Source organism: Rhincodon typus, chromosome 3 (genome assembly GCF_021869965.1).
Source record: "Rhincodon typus isolate 14 chromosome 3, sRhiTyp1.1, whole genome shotgun sequence".
NCBI classification, from domain to species: domain Eukaryota; kingdom Metazoa; phylum Chordata; class Chondrichthyes; order Orectolobiformes; family Rhincodontidae; genus Rhincodon; species Rhincodon typus.
In genome coordinates this window covers 17,923,328-17,942,855 of record NC_063334.1, presented here as the reverse complement: position 1 = coordinate 17,942,855, position 19,528 = coordinate 17,923,328, and the positions used below count along the sequence as shown (strand labels likewise).

General features: G+C 40.0%; 1 protein-coding gene across 1 annotated transcript in view; it reads right to left on the bottom strand.

The window, feature by feature from the left end:
• The window catches only part of LOC109932498 (ephrin type-A receptor 5-like), a 305,440-nt gene that overhangs the window by 25,427 nt on the left and 260,485 nt on the right, over positions 1-19,528 (bottom strand). The window contains exons 10-13 of the mRNA XM_048619959.1: positions 12,327-12,452; positions 12,041-12,226; positions 7,617-7,678; positions 4,628-4,837 (exon numbers count right to left, since the gene is read on the bottom strand). Of these exons, the coding sequence (XP_048475916.1) occupies positions 4,628-4,837; positions 7,617-7,678; positions 12,041-12,226; positions 12,327-12,452 (584 nt within the window). The remainder of the gene's footprint in view (positions 1-4,627; positions 4,838-7,616; positions 7,679-12,040; positions 12,227-12,326; positions 12,453-19,528) is intronic.

Here is a 19,528-nt window from a genome sequence, read left to right as displayed (position 1 = left end):
GCAGTCCATGTGCTATAGGTTGGCCTACAATGCCCTTGGAGGGAATTACAAGATTTTGACCCAACGACAGTAAAAGAACGATAAAATATTTCCAAGTCAGGACGTTGAGTGGCTAGGAAGGGAACTTGAGGTGGTGGTCCCATGTATCAATTCCCTTGTCCTTTAGATGGAAGTGATCATGGGTTTGGAAGCAGCTATTTAAGGATCTTTGCCGAATTTCTGCAGTGCATCTTGTAGATAGTACGCACTGCTGCTACTCAGTACAGGTGGTGGAGAGACTGGATGCTTGAGGATGTGGTGCCAATCAAGTGGGCTGCTTCATCCTGGATGGTGTCAAGCTTCTTGAGTGTTGTTGGAGATGGACTAATCCAGGCAAATGTGGAGTATACCATCACACTCCTGACTTGAGCCTTAATATTGGTGGACAGGCTTTAGGGAGTCATCAGGTGAGTTACTGACCGCAGTATTCCTAGCATCAGACCTGCTCTTGTAGCCAGTGTGTTTGTGTGGTGAATCCAGTCGAGTTTCTCGTTAATGGTAACCCCCAGGGTTGTGACAGGTTCAGTGATAATAATACCAGTGATTGTCAAGGAGCGGTGGTTAGATTGTTCCTCATTGGAGATGGTTATGGCCTGGTTGTAGTAATTCTGAATCCCAAGTTAATGTTCTGGGTACACAGATTTGAATCCTATCATGATGGATGGTGAAGTTCGGATTCAATAAAAATTTGGAATGAAAAGCTAGCACAATTGCAACCACATAAACACTGATTGTTGCAAAATCCCATTTGGTTCACTAAATGTCATTTAGGAAAGATAATCTACCATTCTTACCCGCTCTGGCCTGCACGTGACCCAGGTCCCCAATGTGGCTGCTTTTAACTTTGGACAATTAAGGATGGGCAATAAATCTCTGCCTAAGCAGCAATGCCTCAGTCCAGTGAACAAGTAAAAATGTTGCATGCTAATAACTCACACAGGATACTTCTGGGAACACAAAGCCAGGGGCAATCTTGGAAACAACTCACTGACTACAAGCTGTGGGGTTCTTGCTCTGTTGGCTGTACAGAGAGCTTTTGGGCCCCTGCCTTTAGGAAATAAAATGTGTTCTGTAATTATCAATTGCAGACATATTAGACTGTCTACCAGAGAGCTATCATAATATGTTGCAGAGTATACAGGAGTCCATTAACAACTTGTATGGTATTCACACATTGTCATCAGTCTAAGAGAATACACTTCACTCAATAGACTGTCAAGCTTGGATTACGTGCAGGGACCTATGGCACCAGTTATTGCTTATGTTCATGCTGAGACCATGCTTTTAGCTCTACCATCTCTGAATAAATCAGAGCTTTTCTCAGATCCCAAATGTCCTATAGCCTGCTTCCTTATTGATTCTGAACATTGAACCTCGGATTAATAGTAGGGTAGTTGCTACAAATATAATACATTGATTTCCTGCAGGATAAAAAGCCCTTGGAAGCCAAGTAATCAACGCTCAACCTGGTGCCAAAAAAAGCCAGTTGTGCTAGTCTCCTAAAGGTCATCACATTCCTGGAGCTAAGTTCTTGGAGGCTCAATTTTAAAACTATTGTCTGCATATATCTCAAGAGCCCCCTTATCAGTATCATGTCTGCCTTCTACCTCCCTCACCAAAGCCACAGCCAGACATAGGGAAACAGACTGCAGACTATCCACAAAATGCCTCCCAATACTTTGCAGCAGTTTAAATAGGCGCAGATGAAGACAAATTGAAACCGTATATAAAGATTGCCCCTTGATCTTCATCTCCACTGAGCTTTGCTGTCCATGGTTAACGGCCAAGTTGAGGAAGTAGAAGTGGCATAAAAATGGTGGCAGAATGTCTTCACACTGTTAATTGACCCTATATTTACACGCACCTATTAAATCTTCTTTGTTCAGCACTATACTTTTCACTTTTTCTGCAGCTAGCATTTTAATTCCAAAAAGGTGATTTTGGAATGTTCTTTTTAATAAAGATCCTTGTAACAAAGAAAATCCATGGTTACTAAGGAAATGAATAAGAGGTGTTGCAGCTTTCACTAAAACCATTTTGTGATATTTATGTAGAAACAACAAAGCTTTAAAAAGATGCAGGAAGTTTGATGGTTTGAGAGAATGTAGATTGTTGGCAGGTACAGCAGTGCAGTGCAGTGCAATCCCAGACTAATACAGATTGAAAATGTTACTTGGTCACGATGAACAAATATCAGCTCTTGCAAATACACTTTTACACGGGATAGGGGATTTTGAAAGAAGTCCAGAATAAATTCTATCTGAGCTTGCAAAAGTTTAATTGCGGCTTAGTCTGTTATCATGATAATGTTAGCTCACCTCTACAGAGGAGAAGCTGACGGACTGGATTAAATGCATTTACATAGCAATACCCTGTCACTTCTGGCAGGTTCAACAATGAGCTGATTTATTACCATGGTCTAGAAGTAAAATTCTTGAAGGACTGGGATGCTAACCTGTAAATGCGGTCTCATGGGCAAGGAACAAATATAGCTTTATGCTCCTGCCGTCTTTTGTTCTCCATATCCACAAAACTGTCCAAAACTCAGCTGTTCAAATTCTAACTCTTAAAAAGCCCTGCTCACCCAATACACATGGGTATATTGGATCCTGTGCTAGTAACATCTTAGTTTTAAAATTTGCATTGTTAGCTTTAAATGTTTATATGGCTTTGTTCCTCCCTGTCTCTAACTTCCTCAAGCCCTAAAATCCTCCTAAGATCTTTACAGTCCTAAATTCTGGCCTCTTGTGCATCCCCCTATTTACATTGTTCTGCCATTAAGTATAATTTCTTCAGCTGCCTAGACCCAATACTCTGGAATTACCTCCATAATTCTCTTGTCTCTTTACTGAACCTTCTCTTTAAGTCATTCCTGAAAATATTCTTTTCACCCAGCTTTCAGTCACCTATCCCAATGGGCCAAAGGTTTTGATAGGAAAATAGTTGTTGCAGTTGGAATTGTCTATAAGTTGAAACTTTAGGTGGACAATTACCCAGAGCCCAGAACCCTCACAAAGAAACCTCAGTTCTGAGTTGGATTTAGCCAAGAAAGGTCAGATGAATTAAAATCTGCTGTACCTCCTGACTAACTATTAAACTGAATTTCCCCCCACAAACCCCCTCACTGACCCCTCTTTTGATGCACAATGCAGAAACAATAACTGCTCCCCACATCCCCATGTACCCAACGCCACTCCCACAAAGCCCTGACTCACGCAGCCCCACCAAACATGACACACACACCACCAAGTGGATCAGAAAAAGCCTGACTCCTGACTCCCCCTAGTTCTGATTCCCCCACCCTGGAAACGTCAGTAACACATGACATCCATCCCATTGTCCCAAACTCCTCTGTGTCCCCACAGACTGGCCCCCTCCCTCTTATTTAATTTGACCCGACTCTTCCCCCATTACCCCAATGCAAAAGACCACACAATCTGACTGGACCTCCCATAAAACCCCCAACTCCTCCCCCTGACATACTTAAAGCACTCACCCTCTCACCTGCTAACCTGCCCTCTCACCACCTGTCATGCCGACCCCTTAACACTAGGCAGTCCAATTCCTCGCTCATGTCATCCTACTCCCTCTCCCATCTGCCACTCTACATCCCTCTTACCTTCCCTCATTAGCAGCGAAAGTGGCTTCAGGGCTCTTTAATCCTGGAATATTCAGGAAAAAGGTAGACGGTTTCAACACGGATCCATGTCAGTGCTGGAGTGCATATATTCTTCGCCTGGATTAGACTGCTTCAGTTGAGAAGGCTCTTGGTCTGGAAGCTGGCACAGAGCACTTCTCTAATGGCAAGTATTTATTTTATCATCTGATCAGGGTCAGAAATAGTGCATCTGATTGCAATCAGAAGATCTGGGCCAGTTTCTCCTTATGTATCACAGCATCAAATTTTTGTTTGATAATATTCTGTGAAATACTTCAGAATATTTTTATTACAATAAAGGCACAATATAAACTGAAGTTGTTTTTTCCACTTGTGAAATTTAAATTTCATCCAATTATCAGCCAGCGTTACATTGGAAAACACAGGAAGCTTTAGTTGAGGAAACTATTGACACCAAAGTCTACCCCAACACAAGAATTTTGTTATCCCTTTGTCATCACTGGTCCAAAATCTCAGAACTCCTTATCCATCAACAGTACAGGACCCATGGAGCATAGTGATTCAAGCAGATGGTCCACTATCACCTTCTCAAGGGCAATTTCAAAAGAACATTGAATATTGGCTTTGCTAGTGGTGCTCATATCAAACAATGAATAATGAAAAACTTCAGCCAGTAACTCATATACATGGCAGGACTGTAAAGGTTGCTGCAGCTGCACCTTAAGAAAGACTGAGAAAGACTACAAGTATCAAAGCTCCAGTAATTTTCTCTCCTCCTGAACTGCCTCAATGTCTCAATGAAAGATGACTTGCCTTTTGATATCCCATTATAATGTTCCAAAATCCTTTATGATGGTAGCTATACTGAAGATCTGATACATGATCTTTACACTGTTGCAACCTGCGTTCTGTTACGTTTTATTCAAACTATAAACAAAGACAATACCGACCAAATATAATTTTACATACCCTTGTTGTATAAGCAGCTTCTGGGTCATCTTCAAGTACCCGGGAAAGGCCAAAGTCAGAAACCTTACTGACCAGGTTACTGTTGACTAAGATATTTCGAGCAGCCAGATCACGGTGGACATAACCCATGTCTGAAAGGTACCTCATTCCCGAAGCGATTCCTCTCAGCATTCCCACTAGTTGAATGACTGTAAATTGGCCATCATTTTTCTAAAGGAGAGTTAAAGCATTGATCATTTGACATCTCTACCATTACACTGTGGCTCCATTAAAGAGTGAGCAAAGGCTAGACTGAACTATAGTTTAATCAGAAACATATTCAGATAAGTTTGTAGAAAGAGGTCCTTTTCAAATTTTCTCTACTAAAATACCAAACAAAGCACGACCATACAGATAGATGAAGCTTTCTCCTGTTACCACCACCTAAATTATTAGTACTGGAGATGTACCAGCAGAGACTGGTTGAGCTACATGTCTTTTTGGTCATGGAATATTTTGGATCTTACAGAGCAGGGGAAGCTTCCTGGAAGAAAGTTAATAAGGGGTATGAGCAGGAAAGAATGAAATATCTCAGTGCTTAGTTTATAAATCAGTGCTGTGCTTTTCTAATCTGGTCAGAAAGTACAAACATATCAAAAGACTTTTTGCCTTTAAAGTACAAACACCTATGGTCAAAATAAACAAAATAAACAAATAAATTTTGATGGTATGCAATTCAAAGCCAGCTCACCAGGTAAGGAACATTTTACAGGCTTATTCAAGCATCTGCCACCTGACATTGATTTTGTACTGTTAGAGAGGAAACAGATGAGGGACAAGTCACTGTGAATATCTCACAAGCCAGAGCAATTTGTAATTTATAATATATTGTATATGCATGCATGTGTCTGTGCCATAGTCAGTTGCAGTTTCCTTGCTTATAGGGACAGGATTCCAGCAATGGGCTCTCCCAACAAGTCTGGATGCCTCTACTTCCCACTGGCAGAAAAGAAGACATAGGATATAAAATTCCTACCAGCAATAAATTTAGCTGTTTAAATATATTTGCAAAAAAAACCCAGGAAAACTTCCAAAAGATCACTAGGCTCTTCAAGAAAGTAACGCAGTCCCCAAAAACAACAACACAATAACAGCAGATAACAAGTTGTAGAGCTGATGAACACAGCAGGCCAAGCAGCATCAGAGGAGCAAGAAAGCTGACGTTTTGGGTCTAGACCCTTCTTCAGAAGGGGTCTAGGCCCGAAACATCAGCCTTCCTGCTCCTCTGATGCTGCTTGGCCTGCTGTGTTCATCCAGCTCTACACCTTGTTATCTCAGATTCTCCAGCATCTGCAGTTCCTACTATCTCAACACAAGAACAACAGTCTAAATTTCTAAACCGCATGAAAACATGTCATTTATCAAACTTTGTCACTTCAGCTGCAGGAATGCGCAACATTGCTTCACTTTAGAAAGGGAGAAAAACACAATGGTGTGAAAGCCTGAAAGGGAAAGTCCAAATGTTGAAAGCACAGACAGCACCTTCTGGAGAGAGGTGGGAGTCTGAAGATGGCTTTTCTGGAGAAGTTAAACCACATTAACAGTGAAGTATTTTGATTCATTTTCAACATTTGTCTCCCTCACAGTTAATTGTCATTTCTGTCTTAGTATTGAAAATCTAAGAGATATTTGAATTTTCAAGAAGTGAATCAGACAAAAAAAAATTATGAACACTCATTCTCCCATTTCTGACTATCCCTCTGTTTCAGCTCTCATAGCCAACTCTAGCTGATTCAAACTCATATCCTTTCAAATGTATTCTTCGCCCATCCAATCCTTTTACTTCTGACTAGATCTTCTCTTTATTCTTCTTCCATCTCAAGCTAGTAATTTTATGCTCAATTCAAATTGTAACTTTCCTCAACTAAGTTCTAACCAGTACTCTCTTTTCTTTCCATTTAATCTGTTGTCAAGTAACCCAGATAAGGAAGACAGAGCTGGTTTTCCTCTGTCTCTTTTTGTGACATCTTTATTGAAGAGAGGCATGGCCAAATTTCCATTAGAATTCCAAAATTCATTAACATATAGAATATTGATCTGCTCTCCATTTCTTTTGATTGCAACATATCTTTTCTGATTGTTAACACAGTGAATGATCTTGCCCTTTCAACTGCTCTACAGTAGACCACTCTATCCACACCCAGCATCTCCTCTCTATATTGTTCAGTTTAGTAGAACTACCTATCCATGGTTGTAGTCTTCTGTATCCAATCATAACCAGAGCATCTCCAGCTTTTCCATGGAAGGCCTGGTAGTGGAAAATTTTGCCCATTATCAAGGCATTGATTCGAACACATGGAAGTTAACAGAGTACTTGTGTTCTTCTTATTGCACACTGGTAAGGATTTTCTCTTTCTCTCTGCCAGTGCACGTTTGACATCAAACACGAAACATGTTTTAAGGTTTGATTTGAAACTATTATGTAATTTCAGTTGGTGACTCAGTTTCATTCAACATCATGAATTACTTCAACAAAAGATAGGAATCACTGTTAAACACTTTGTGTCAATGATCCATTTTTTTTTACTACTTTGTTAATATAATTTAAATAGATGTGCTGAGACTGGGATGCATTTAACAAAATGGTAACCACAGTGGGTGTGTTCACAATAGAATGGTAGGATGAATAATTGGGCATAAAGATCAATGCAGCTAGCCCAATGTTTTAGTTATTAATGCTTAAGAACCAGAAAAGCAGGAGAGCTGTGAATTGGGAGCGCTGACCACTGTGCTTGTGTACTCAATTACCTTCCTGTTAAGTAAGGCTGACTGGGAGAAACACATGCTCATAAAATGTATTCCTCCACATTGATTTATAAAGATGAAAACCATTTATACATTGAGTATATATCATTTCCTGTTCCATTAATAATTCATAAGGAAACAATTAAACCAATAAATTGCTAATTGATTGACAACTTAATTTCTGAAATGCAAGAAAAAACCTCACCTTTAAAAAAGTATCAAGGGAGCCATTCTCCATATATTCAGTCACTATCATTACTGGTTTACCTTAAAATATATAAAAAATTAAAATTAATATTTTTACAGAAACACTAAGAACATTCAAAGTGTATTTGTAGGAGTAAATGCTAAGAAAATTCCAAGATCTTGCCAATAATTTTCCATTTTAATGCATGAAAAATTACAGTTTCCCAAGATTCACTCCCTGTGAAGTGGTACTACCCACTGGGAATGTCAACTCACAAATTGCAGCCCCATAATTTCACACAAATTAAAGACATCATGCCGGGAGTAATGCAGTCATGCCTTCAGAAAAAAAAAGATATTTTATTTCTTGCTTTGTGAAAATCTAACAACATATTAGATTATTCTTAGGTTTATTATTAGTTTGCATTAAATCAATAAATGTTTCTGAATTTAAAGCAGCTGAATTGTTTTCCTTAATTTAGCATTAGTTATATAATTGACCACTGTTCTCCATCTACACCCCCACTCCCGACACTTTCTGCTTACATTTACTTAGAGTCATAGAGTCATAAAGATATACAGCACGAAAACAGACCCTTCAGTCCAACTCATCCATATCGACCAGATATCCTAAATAAATCTAGTCCCATTTGCCAGCATTTGGATCATATCCCTCTTAATCTGATTCATGTACCCATCAAGATGCCTTTTAAATGTTGTAACTATAGCAGCCTCCAACACTTCCTCTGGCAGTTCATTCCATAAACACACCATCCTCTGCATGAAAAAGTTGCCCCTTAAGTCCCTTTTAAATCTTTTCCCTCTCACCTTAAACCTATGCTGTCTAGTTCTGGACGCCCCCACCCTGGGGAAAAGACCTTGTCTATTTACCCTGTCCATGTCCCTCATGATTTTATAAACCTCTATAAGATTACCCCTCAGCCTCTAACACTTCAGGGAAAATAGCCCCAGCCTATTCAGCCTCTCCCTATAGCTTAACCCCGTCAAACCTGGCAACATCCTTGTAAATCTTTTCTGAACCCTTTCAAGTTTCACAACATCCGTCCTATAGCAGGGAGGCCAGAATTGCACGCAGATTTCCAAAAGTGGCCTAACCAATGTCCTGTACAGCTGCAACATGACCTCCTAACTCCTAAACTCAATGCCCTGACCTATAAAGGCAAGCATACCAAATGCCTTCTTCACTATCCTATCTACCTGTGACTCCACTTTCAAAGAATTATGAACCTGCACTCCAAGATCTCTTTGTTCAGTGACACTCCCCAGGACCTTACCATTTAAGTATATAAATCCTGCCCTGATTTGCCTTTCCAAAATGCAACACCTCACATTTGTCTAAACTAAGCTGCATTTGCCACTCCTCAGCCCATTGGCCCATCTGATCAAGATCCTGTTATACTCTGAGGTACCTTTCTTTGCTGTCCATTTACCTTCAATTTTGGTGTCATCTACAAACTTACTAACCATACCTCATTTGTTCACATCCAAATCATTTATATAAATGACGAAAAGCAGTGGACCCAGACCGATCATGGTACAACACTGCTGGTCACAGGGCTGCAGTCTGAAAAGCAACCCTCCACCACCACCCTCTGTCACCCACCACCCACCTTCAAGCCAGCTCTGTATCCAAATAATTAGTTGTCCCTCTATTCTGTGTGATTTAACCTTGCTAACCAGTCTACCATGAGGAACCTTGTTGAACACCTTACTGAAGTCCATATGGATCATGTCTACTACTCTGCCCTCATCAGTCCTCTTTGTTACTTCCTCAAAAAACTCCATCAAGTTCATAAGCCACGATTTCCCATGCTCAAAGCCACGTTATCTGTCCCTAATCATTATTTGCAGAAATTAAGAGGAAGCAAATAAAATCACTATGTAGTGAATTTCCTTTCCAAAGACTATTTGAGAATTGGTTTACATGACTAGTTTTCAGAGTGCAACTTTATTACAGAATTAACTTTCAGGCTACCTTTCAGTGGCCAAGTGGTTGTGGCACTGGGCTAGCAAATCAGAGGTCATGATTTTTAATCCCACAATTGTGCAACTAAATTTGTGAACTGAGGAATGACAGTAGAAAATGACCATGCAGGTTTTTTTTTGGAAAAACCTAACAGGTTCACTCGTGTCCTTTGGAGAAGTGAGCCTATTCCATCTACCAAATTATCCTACATATGTTTGAAATTCTACATGGCATTTGTGGATGAATACATATTCACCCTTAATATTCTGAGTTTTCACAGAAGGTAGACAATGGCAATGCCTAATGAACACACTAGGCATAAAAATAGTCACAAAGATATGAATGCTTTTGGTGACTGGTTTCTTAGGCCACTGATCCACCCCATATCACACTATAAATTTAATACTATATGCGCTCCCAGTAAATGAAAAATTATTTTTTTCAGCCAATTATTTTCCCAGATTAATGAGACAAATATAAAGTACATACTAGTCAATTTCCCTTATAGAATTTCACATGAGATTACATGTAGCCTTCAGGTGAAGCAGAATTATAAAATAGCAAATTGAACTGGGAAGGTAATTCAGCTGGCATTTGAAGTCATATGTTCTATCCTTTGCTTACATTACTGACGATAGCAAAATAGATGACAATTTCAGAAATGGAAGAACAGATGCCTGGAACACAGGAGTTTCTCTGCAGTGCAGTTTTGGGAGCTAGTAATCGTAAAACTGAAACCTGCATCGGTGGCAGAGTGGAATTGCAGTGTGACCTATTTACATAGGTAGTTTCTTCAATGAATGTACATGCGACAGTTTACAATGGTAAACAGGCTTCACGGGGAATTTATGAAATGTAAGATTATAAACATATTATTCATTAGTTTATAGCCGAGTACTCTAGGCAATCAATTTATCACATTAGATTCACTTAATAAATATACATTGCATGATTTTGTCTTCTTATACACTTCCCGATCTATGTAAAAATAACTAACTCAAGTTTATATTAGAAAATGTATTCACAGCACAGAAATCGAGCAAAAAAAGTATTTTTTTCATAATTTTAGTTTTCTAAATTCCTATCCTGTATTAGTGAAGCTGTTTTTAGAAAACATTCTCTAATGGTTTCATTTCTTTCTGAAATGCTTTGCAGGAAATTAATGATTAACAACATTAACATTTGAAAACATAGAACTGCAAATTAGCTGATTAATGTTTTGCAAAGTTGGTGATTCAAATATTGTTTCATTGATGTTCATAATTAATGCCTCAGCTTGCTGTAATGAATTACATACCTCCCCAAAATGAATGTTAAATCTGTGTTTAGCAATGTTCGTTAGCAAAGGATCACTATTAAAAAAACAGAACGAGGGCAACAGCTTTCATATTGTTTAAATAATCTGAAAATATGTTCATGAAAGCAGTGTTGTACTGAGTTATAATAAGGTTTATATCACTGCATCTTAAAGCAATGTGATCGATTGCCCAATTAATTAGTTAGTAAAACTGGGAGACTAGTGACATCAGATGTTATGAAATCTATAAGCTAATATTTTGCTGTCAGCCTTGACTATTTTATTAAACAGAATTAAAATACTGGAGATGCTGGGGATTTGAAAGAAAAATAGGAAGTACTCAAGAAACTCAGCAAGTCTGGCAGCAAATGGGGAGAGGGAAACAAAATTAACGTTTCTAGTCCATTATGACTTCTTCAGCAGTTATTAACATGCAATGCGCAGTTGTAGTTTATATTTTGATTCAAACAAAAAAAAATTCTTGAAACTGGGTTTTCTAAATGGAAATCCTTATTTATTAACTAAAAGCAAACTGCTCATATTAATAGCTGAGATGAAGCAGAAGACGTGCACACCACAAGATACATCAATACATTTAAAATTGAACATTGAACTTGAGGTTTTATTCTTAGCAGAATTCATATAGTTCTGAGCATTAAACTGGTAATTAAAACATTGGCATGCATTTATATTAATGACAATCTACAATAGGTAGAGATCTAATCAAAAATCTCTCTGCTGAAAGAGAAAATTGCATGGTCCATGTGCAAAAATGTAACTTTGTTGGTTTTAATTAAGATAAACAATGTGAAACACATCCAATGTTTAACAAGCTAACAGATACTTTACTAAAAATAAAATCATCAGCCACTCATCTGACAGCTTTTTCTAAATTAATATCACAATAATACGGATTAGCTAGATGCATTTATATATATATAATTATATTAATTATATATTATATATTATAATTAATAATCATTATATATTATATAATATATAGTATATATAATAAATATATATATAATATTCTGAATCCAAATAAGCTTTATAAATAATTAAGATTCACATTTCCAGATTGGATAACAGCTTCACAAATTTCAATTTCACAGTCGATTGACTTATAAGTTTGGTAGATAAAGTGTAGAAGGTTACTTACTTTTAGTGACCACCCCTTCAAGGTGGATGATGTTGGGATGGTCAAATTGCCCCATTATACTTGCTTCACCAAGGAAATCCCTGCGTTGTTTCTCTGTATAACCAGCTTTTAGAGTTTTAATAGCAACTGGGAATTCTCTTTTTCCAGGTAACTTCAAACGGCCACTGCACACTTCACCAAACTCACCTTCCAATCAAAATAAAATGTTGTGATGTTAAATAACCCGATTTGCCAATCCAGCAGAGGTCCGAACAATGTAGCAAAGATTTTTAGTCATCTAACTCACCTGCACCAATGACTCTTTCAATGGTAATGCAGGATGCATCGATTTCCTTGGCAAACTCATGAACAGCTTGGCTTGGGTCTTCGTAGGTATGAGGATCAATATATGTTCGTATACCTGGCAATTTAACTGTTCAATGACAAGAAATTATGAAGATATCAGTACAATACTGTGTAATTTCTCATTAAAATGGTTACACAATTTACATTTTTCTAAATGGACCTCTGAAATTTTAAATTTAATTTTGATCTCACACTTTGTGCACCTTCTCTACAGCCATAACATTGTACTCTTTGCTCTGTTCTATTACCCGAATGAACATTGCATTTGATTTGATCTGCCCGTACTGCACACAAAACAAACCTTTTCACTGTACCTAGATACATGTGACAATAATAAATCAAATAAAATTAAACAATCTTTCCCAAGATTTTGTTGTCTCTGCTTCTAGTATTTCTAACACATTTTAATTCATTATGGATGATTTCCCTTTAACTAGTATTCACGATTGGGATCATTTTCTGCAGTTTAAGGGACATTAGTTTCTTTGCTGCTTTACTCCCACCATTTTGGCCAAATCCATAGTCTTATCTGATCAGGTTCAAATCTGCCTACATTTACAGTTTCAGCCATTAGCAAAGACACATGAAATCATTGGAGAAAATCAGCCAGCCTGTTATACCTGCAGCAGCCATTACCTTCCAGTTTGCCTGCCAGCTGTATCAAAACAGTACATAGAAAGCCTTCAGCTCATCTGCCCAACCTGTTTATCCTATCACCTCACCAATTCCAAAGGTTTGCATCTAAGCCCCTTCCCTGAGCTGAACAGCTCAGTACTGTTGAGGAAGCATAGGGAACTGAGATAAAGGAGAATCACAAATAGTCCCCTGGCAGGAGAAAGCCCAGAAACAACAGGGCCACAGAGCAGGGCTAAGACTCAACGCTCCATGTATTGCATCTTTTTTTTCTTTACTTTGCACCTCAGAAATGAAAGGTTTCTTTGAGCAAAACCTTCACGTTTTAATGCTATTGGAGAATTCAAGCTCCTGCTAACACTCTCAGCTTTAGCATTTTATGCTGGAACTTTTTAAAAGTTTTATACTTCACAGTTTCCATGAACCTTATTCCTCCAACATAATATCCAAAGATGCATTTTCATCTCCCCATATTGCCCTGATGAAATTGACACTCATCACATCATCTCCTATGCTCGTTCCTTATTACAAACTTAAAACTGTGCAATTCTATACCTCTTTCAAATTTCTATCCAGCTACAATCTACACGTTTTTAAAAGAGAGGCTTGTTGTATTCAGATGATCAATTAATATGTAAAAAAACTACATTTATATTGAATGCCCTAAAACATCTGAAGAGAGCTTAAGGAAGTGTAACCATATTAAAATCGGCCATGATCAAAGCCAAGTAAATTACAGAGGCATATTTTGCCTAAGTTAGAGAAGAATCAAATCGAATCATAGATCTTGCAGCAGTATCATTAATTGTCTTATAGGAGGCAAGGAGAGATTTAATGAAGAAAGTCCAACATTTGGAACAGAAATGGCTGATGGCTAGGATACACAAGAGATCAGAATTTTTTGTTTTAATTTGTTCACTGAGCTGCGTTTTGGCTGCAAACCATAATAGGGGTCATTTGGTGAGCTGAATCCTCCAGGCACCCGCTCTGGTTTCCGAGTTGAGGTTTGCAATACCTAGCTTGTTTGGTAAGTTTGGAAAGATAGACAGCTGAATATTAATGAGGCGAGTTGAGCAGTCAAAAGACATCAAATAAGCAATAATTCCCGTTAAGTGGCAACTCACTGTTTCGTAGCACTAAACCCACCACACCTCTTAACAAAAACATATGTTGCAGGATGCTCCCAACATTAACGTGGACCTCTCTGGACTTCACAGATGATTCTGCTACACATTACACCATAGCCCACGCCACTCAGACCCCTATAAGAGTCTGCTCATTACTGTATTTTGACCTCGTATATATTTGTCTTGTCCTGCAAATAAAAATCAGTGCAATACTTAAAATTAACATCTCACGCTTCTATGTATTTAAGGAGCATAATTCTGTGTAACATTTAAGAATGTTTTCAGCTCACTGGAGCCAGGCTAGTAAATCAATTGGGGCTGATGTCACTTCAGCTAATTACATTTCTAAATACATGCACCATCAGGGGACAAATGAAGAAAAATCCTTAAAATTCCATAATACATCCCTTGCCGTCCACTGAGACTAGTTCTATCAGGTCTCCACTGCTTTTATAAGGTTGAGGTTCAGAGAACCCCTGGAGAAAACTAGAGCCAATTTCTTTAACAGTTCAGACAAACCGACTGGTACAAATTACGAAAATCATTACAGTATTTAAAGCATTTCTGCAAGTATGTTAAAGGCACTGCGATTCAGTGCAATAGGATGTTCTATGCTTCCCATCAGCAAGGCACTTTACCAATAAGTTTTCAACTAGCGATTTTAAAAGTTTTCTTTAAGGTTTTGGCCTAGGTGCAGTCCCAAAGTACTTAAAATAGAATAAAATAAAGGGGATGAAATCATCATAGAATCTCTACAGTGTGGGGACAGGCCTTTTGGCCCAACAAGTTTACACTGACCCTTGGGGCTTTTCATCCAGACTCATCCCCCTACAACACACCTGAAGGTACACATCCCTGAACACTATGGGCAATTTAGCATGGCCAACCCATCTAACCTGCTCATCTTTGGACTGTGGGAGGAAACTGGAGTACCTAGAGGAAACTCATGCAGATATGGGGAGAATGTGCAAGCTCCACACAGACAGTCACCTGAAGGTGGAATTGAGCCTAGGCTCCTGGAGCTATAAAGCAGCACAGCTAACCACTGAGCCACCATGCTGCCCCCTAGAAAATAGGAAGAGGAAATGCTGGAAAGCTCTCAGCAGTGCTGACAGTAGCTATCGAGAGAGAGAAACGGAGTTAACTTTGAGTCAAATATGATTCTTTTTCAGCAGCTGAGTCATATTGACTCAAAGCACTGGCCCAGACCTTGCGTTACTGGGAGACAGGACATAGGACCCAAACGTTACGCTGCCAAAACATTTGATGTGCTGATCCATTGGAATTGCCCAGGAAGTTTGACATTCCAACTGACAATGCCCTGGCTCTCCAAAAGCCTTTCAAAAGATCTTGGACTTCAAACAGTTCCAACTTCTGGATGGTTAACCAGGATATGTTAGACAGAAAAATCCTGGTTTTCTCAAGCAAGATTCATCACATCTTGACCACAGTCCATGTTGACACAATCTTCTGCTGTTCATCTCATTAATTACACAACCTGCTTCTTTGGGGCCCCCCCATGAAATCTTGTGGCAGGAAACAGGAAGTGTTCACCACTGCCAGGACTTTGTGAAGTCCATGCTGCTGATCCTATGTTTAAAGGTCAGCTGCACATCAAAGCAAACACTGCTAACCCTGCAAATGGCCCTCACACTGTGGTGTTCCAGCATGATCACCAAAGAAATGTCCCAGAAAGGTACGTTAGCACCATACTTTGCAAGCAGGGACCTTGGTACTGGGGAAAGGAGGGTTATCCTTGTTCAGTCTGACTAAAGAAGGCCTGTCCACAAGACTCAGCCATCCTGGACTAAGACAGTGGCCAGAGTTTCTGCATTGTCCTTGATGAAGCACAACATACAGCTGTACAGGGAGAAGGTTAGTGATCGTCTGCTCTCCGCAAAGGTAAATGCCACCATCTTCTCTGGGATGCTTCACACACACAGGGTCAGCACTCGGTAACTCTGCCACCACATACTCATCTCACCAAGGTTCATGGGCAACAACTCTCACTAGGCATGCACCATGTCCATCTGCTCTTCCTATTCAATCAATAAGGATAACTCACCACCTCTCTTACTTCTGCATCAACACTAACTGTTCTTCCATTCTCTGACACTGACAGGACTACGCATCTGACTGATGTTGGCCAACCCCCTGGAGTGGACCTAAACTTATCCCCTAAAGTGAATGTCACGGAACCCTTGACTTTGTCTGCTCCATCGTTGGTTCCCTTTGACTTTCAGACCTATCTATTTGGTCAAAGGACATGCACAGCTGGAACAGGCTCTAAGTGTGAAACAATGTAACACAATGCCATACAGCAACATATCTACTCATTCACTGGTCAATGTTCTGAACTGTGTCTGCTCCTCTCTCTGCACTAAAAAAATTCAAACCACAAGGCTGGTGAACTCCAAGTAGTGCAAAACGAGTAAGCACAAAAAACGTACTTAACCAGCCGTCATCCTCGGCACCTGCATGTCTACGTATTCACCCATTCACAAACCCATTCACATGTATACAAACACACTGGAAGGAGCTTAAATGTCCAATAGCTTTTTAATGCATCAGCTAATGAACACAACAGAATATGGCACTTAGTGCATTAAAAGGGGAGGTCACTTGTCTTCTTGCCGAAAATCCAGTGCTAAGAAGAAGTCACAGAGACATAGAGTCCTCCAGCATGGAAACAGACCCTTCAGGCTCCCATGTTCCCAAACTAAACTAGTTCCACCTTCCTGCCCTTGGCCCATATCCTTCCAAACCTTTCCCATTCATGAACTTATCCAAATGTCTTTTAAACATTGTAACTGTACCTGCATTCACCACTTTTTCTGACAGTTCACTGCACACACAAACCACACTCTTTGTGTAAAAAAGAAATTGCCCCTCATGTCCTTTTTAAATCTTTCTCCTCTCACCTTAAAAGTATGCCCCCTAGTTTTGAAATCCCCCACCCTAGGGAAAAGACCCTTGTCGTTCATCTTATCTGTGCCTCTCATGATTTTATAGACCTCAATAAGGTCATCCCTCAACCTCCTACGCTCCAGTGAAAAAGTGGAAGTGGTTTCCCATCGAATTGCTTCACATTTCTGAAGAAACCGGGATCAGAAATCTTGGATGCAGCATTGTAGGAATGAAGTGGTAATATGACAGCAATGGCCACTTCTTGGAGGATCTAGGGTGTTAACTCTGCTTCTCTCTCCACATTGCCAGACCTGCTGAATGTTCCCAGCACTTTCCGCTTCAATCCCAAAACATCGTGCTGTGGAATTGCGGAAAATATGATTTTCAAAAGAATTTAAAGTTTGCCAAGTTAAAAATAAGCAACAGCAAAAAGTGATTCTTTATTCATAACGGAAGAAGAACTAAAATTGCCACAGTCTTACCAGACTATTGGCTGCTCTCTCATTAAAGAGAAAGACTTGTGGTGGTTTAAACTGAGGGTCATTTCACCTTAAGTGAGGGGAGAGGTTGAGAAGAAGAGTTCTTTATAGTTATCTCAATCAGTGTAGGAATTGAAGCCATGCTGTTAGCTTTTCTCTGTAATCCCAAGCTTGTCATCCTGCTAACTTAGCTAAAGTTACTGGGAACCTCAGAAGTAAACATCCTTGGCAATTATGTGACTCTAGAATGATACTGATGGAAAAAGCAAGAGCTAAGGAGATGGTGAGTCAAATAAAGACCAGTCACCTGTGACTTAATGCTTCATGGACAAAATTTTCCTCTCCCAGAAGATGTCATGTGTGTGATGAGATGGGGAAATAATTGATGAGTTGATCCTGGTGAGATTATTGCCACCTCACCAATTAACTTTGGGACGGGAATGTCCATAAGAGTTTGAAACAGTCAATTCATAGCCACTTAACAGTCTCAACTCACCACCTAATAATTTCTTGATACCGTAGAAGAGGTCGGCGATGGCTAGGCTATTTATACAGAAAACTCAGCTAATGCTCTGGGGTCCCGGGTTTGAATCCCACCACGGCAGATGGTGGAACTTGAATTCAATAATAAAAAAATCTGGAATCAAGAATCTATGGATGACCATGGAATCATTGCCGATTGTTGGAAAAACTCATCTGGTTCACTAAGGTCCTTCAGGGAAAGAAATCTGCCACCCTCACCTGGTCTGGCCTACATGTGACTCCAGACCCACAGCAATGTGGTTGACTCTCAATTGCCTTCTGAAATGGCCTAGCAAGCCATTCAGTTGTACCAATCGCTACAAAGTCTCAAAGAAATGAAACTGGATGGATCACCTGGTGTCGACCTAGGCAGCGAAAAAGACAACGGCAGAAACAGCCCTGTCGACCCTGCAAAGTCCTCCTCACTAACATCTGGGGATTAGTGCGAAAATTGGGAGGGCTATCTCACAGGCTACTCGAGCAACAGCCTGACATAGTAATACTCACAGAATCATAGCTTACAGACAATGTCCCAGACACCACCATCACCATCCCTGGATATGTCCTATCCCACCAGCAGGACAGACCCAGCAGAGGGGGCAGCACAGTGGTATACAGTTGGGAGGGTGTTGCTCTGGGAGTCCTCAACATTGACTCTGGACCCCATAAAGTCTCATGGCTTCAGGTTAAACATGGGCAAGGAAACCTCCTGCTGATTACCACATACCGTCCTCCCTCAGCTGATGAATCAGTTCTCCTCAATGTTGAACAACACCTAGAGGAAGCACTGAGGATGGCAAGAGCACAAAATGTACGCTGGGTGGGGATTTCAATGTTCACCACCAAGAGTGGCTCGGCAGCAATACTACTGATCAAGCTGGTCGGGTCCTAAAGGACATAGCTGCTAGATTGGGTCTGCGGCAGGTGGTGAGGAAACCAACAAGAGGGAAAAATATACTTAACCTCATCCTTACTGAATGGCTGGCTGCAGTTGCATCTGTCCAAGACAGTATCAGTAAGAATGACTATCACACAGTCCTTGTGGAGACAAAGTCCCGCCTTCACATTGAGAATAACTTCCACTGTGTTGTGTGGTACTATCACCGCGCTAAATGGGACAGACTTCGCACAGATCTAGCAATTCAAGACTGGGCATCCATGAGGCGCTGTGGGCCATCAACAGTAACAGAACTGTACTCCAGCACAATCTGTAACCTCATGGCCCGGTATATCCCCCACCCAACCATAACCTTCAAGGCAGGGGATCAACCCTGGTTCAACAAAGAGTGCAGGAGGACATGCCAGGAGCAGCACCAGGCAAACCTGAAGATGAGGTGTCAACATGGTGAAGCCACCAAACAGGACTACTTGCATACCAGACAACAAGGTGCAGGGCTGGATGAACACAGCAGGCCAAGCAGCATCATAGGAGCAGAGAGGCTGACGTTTCGAGCCTAGACCCTTCATCAGAAAAG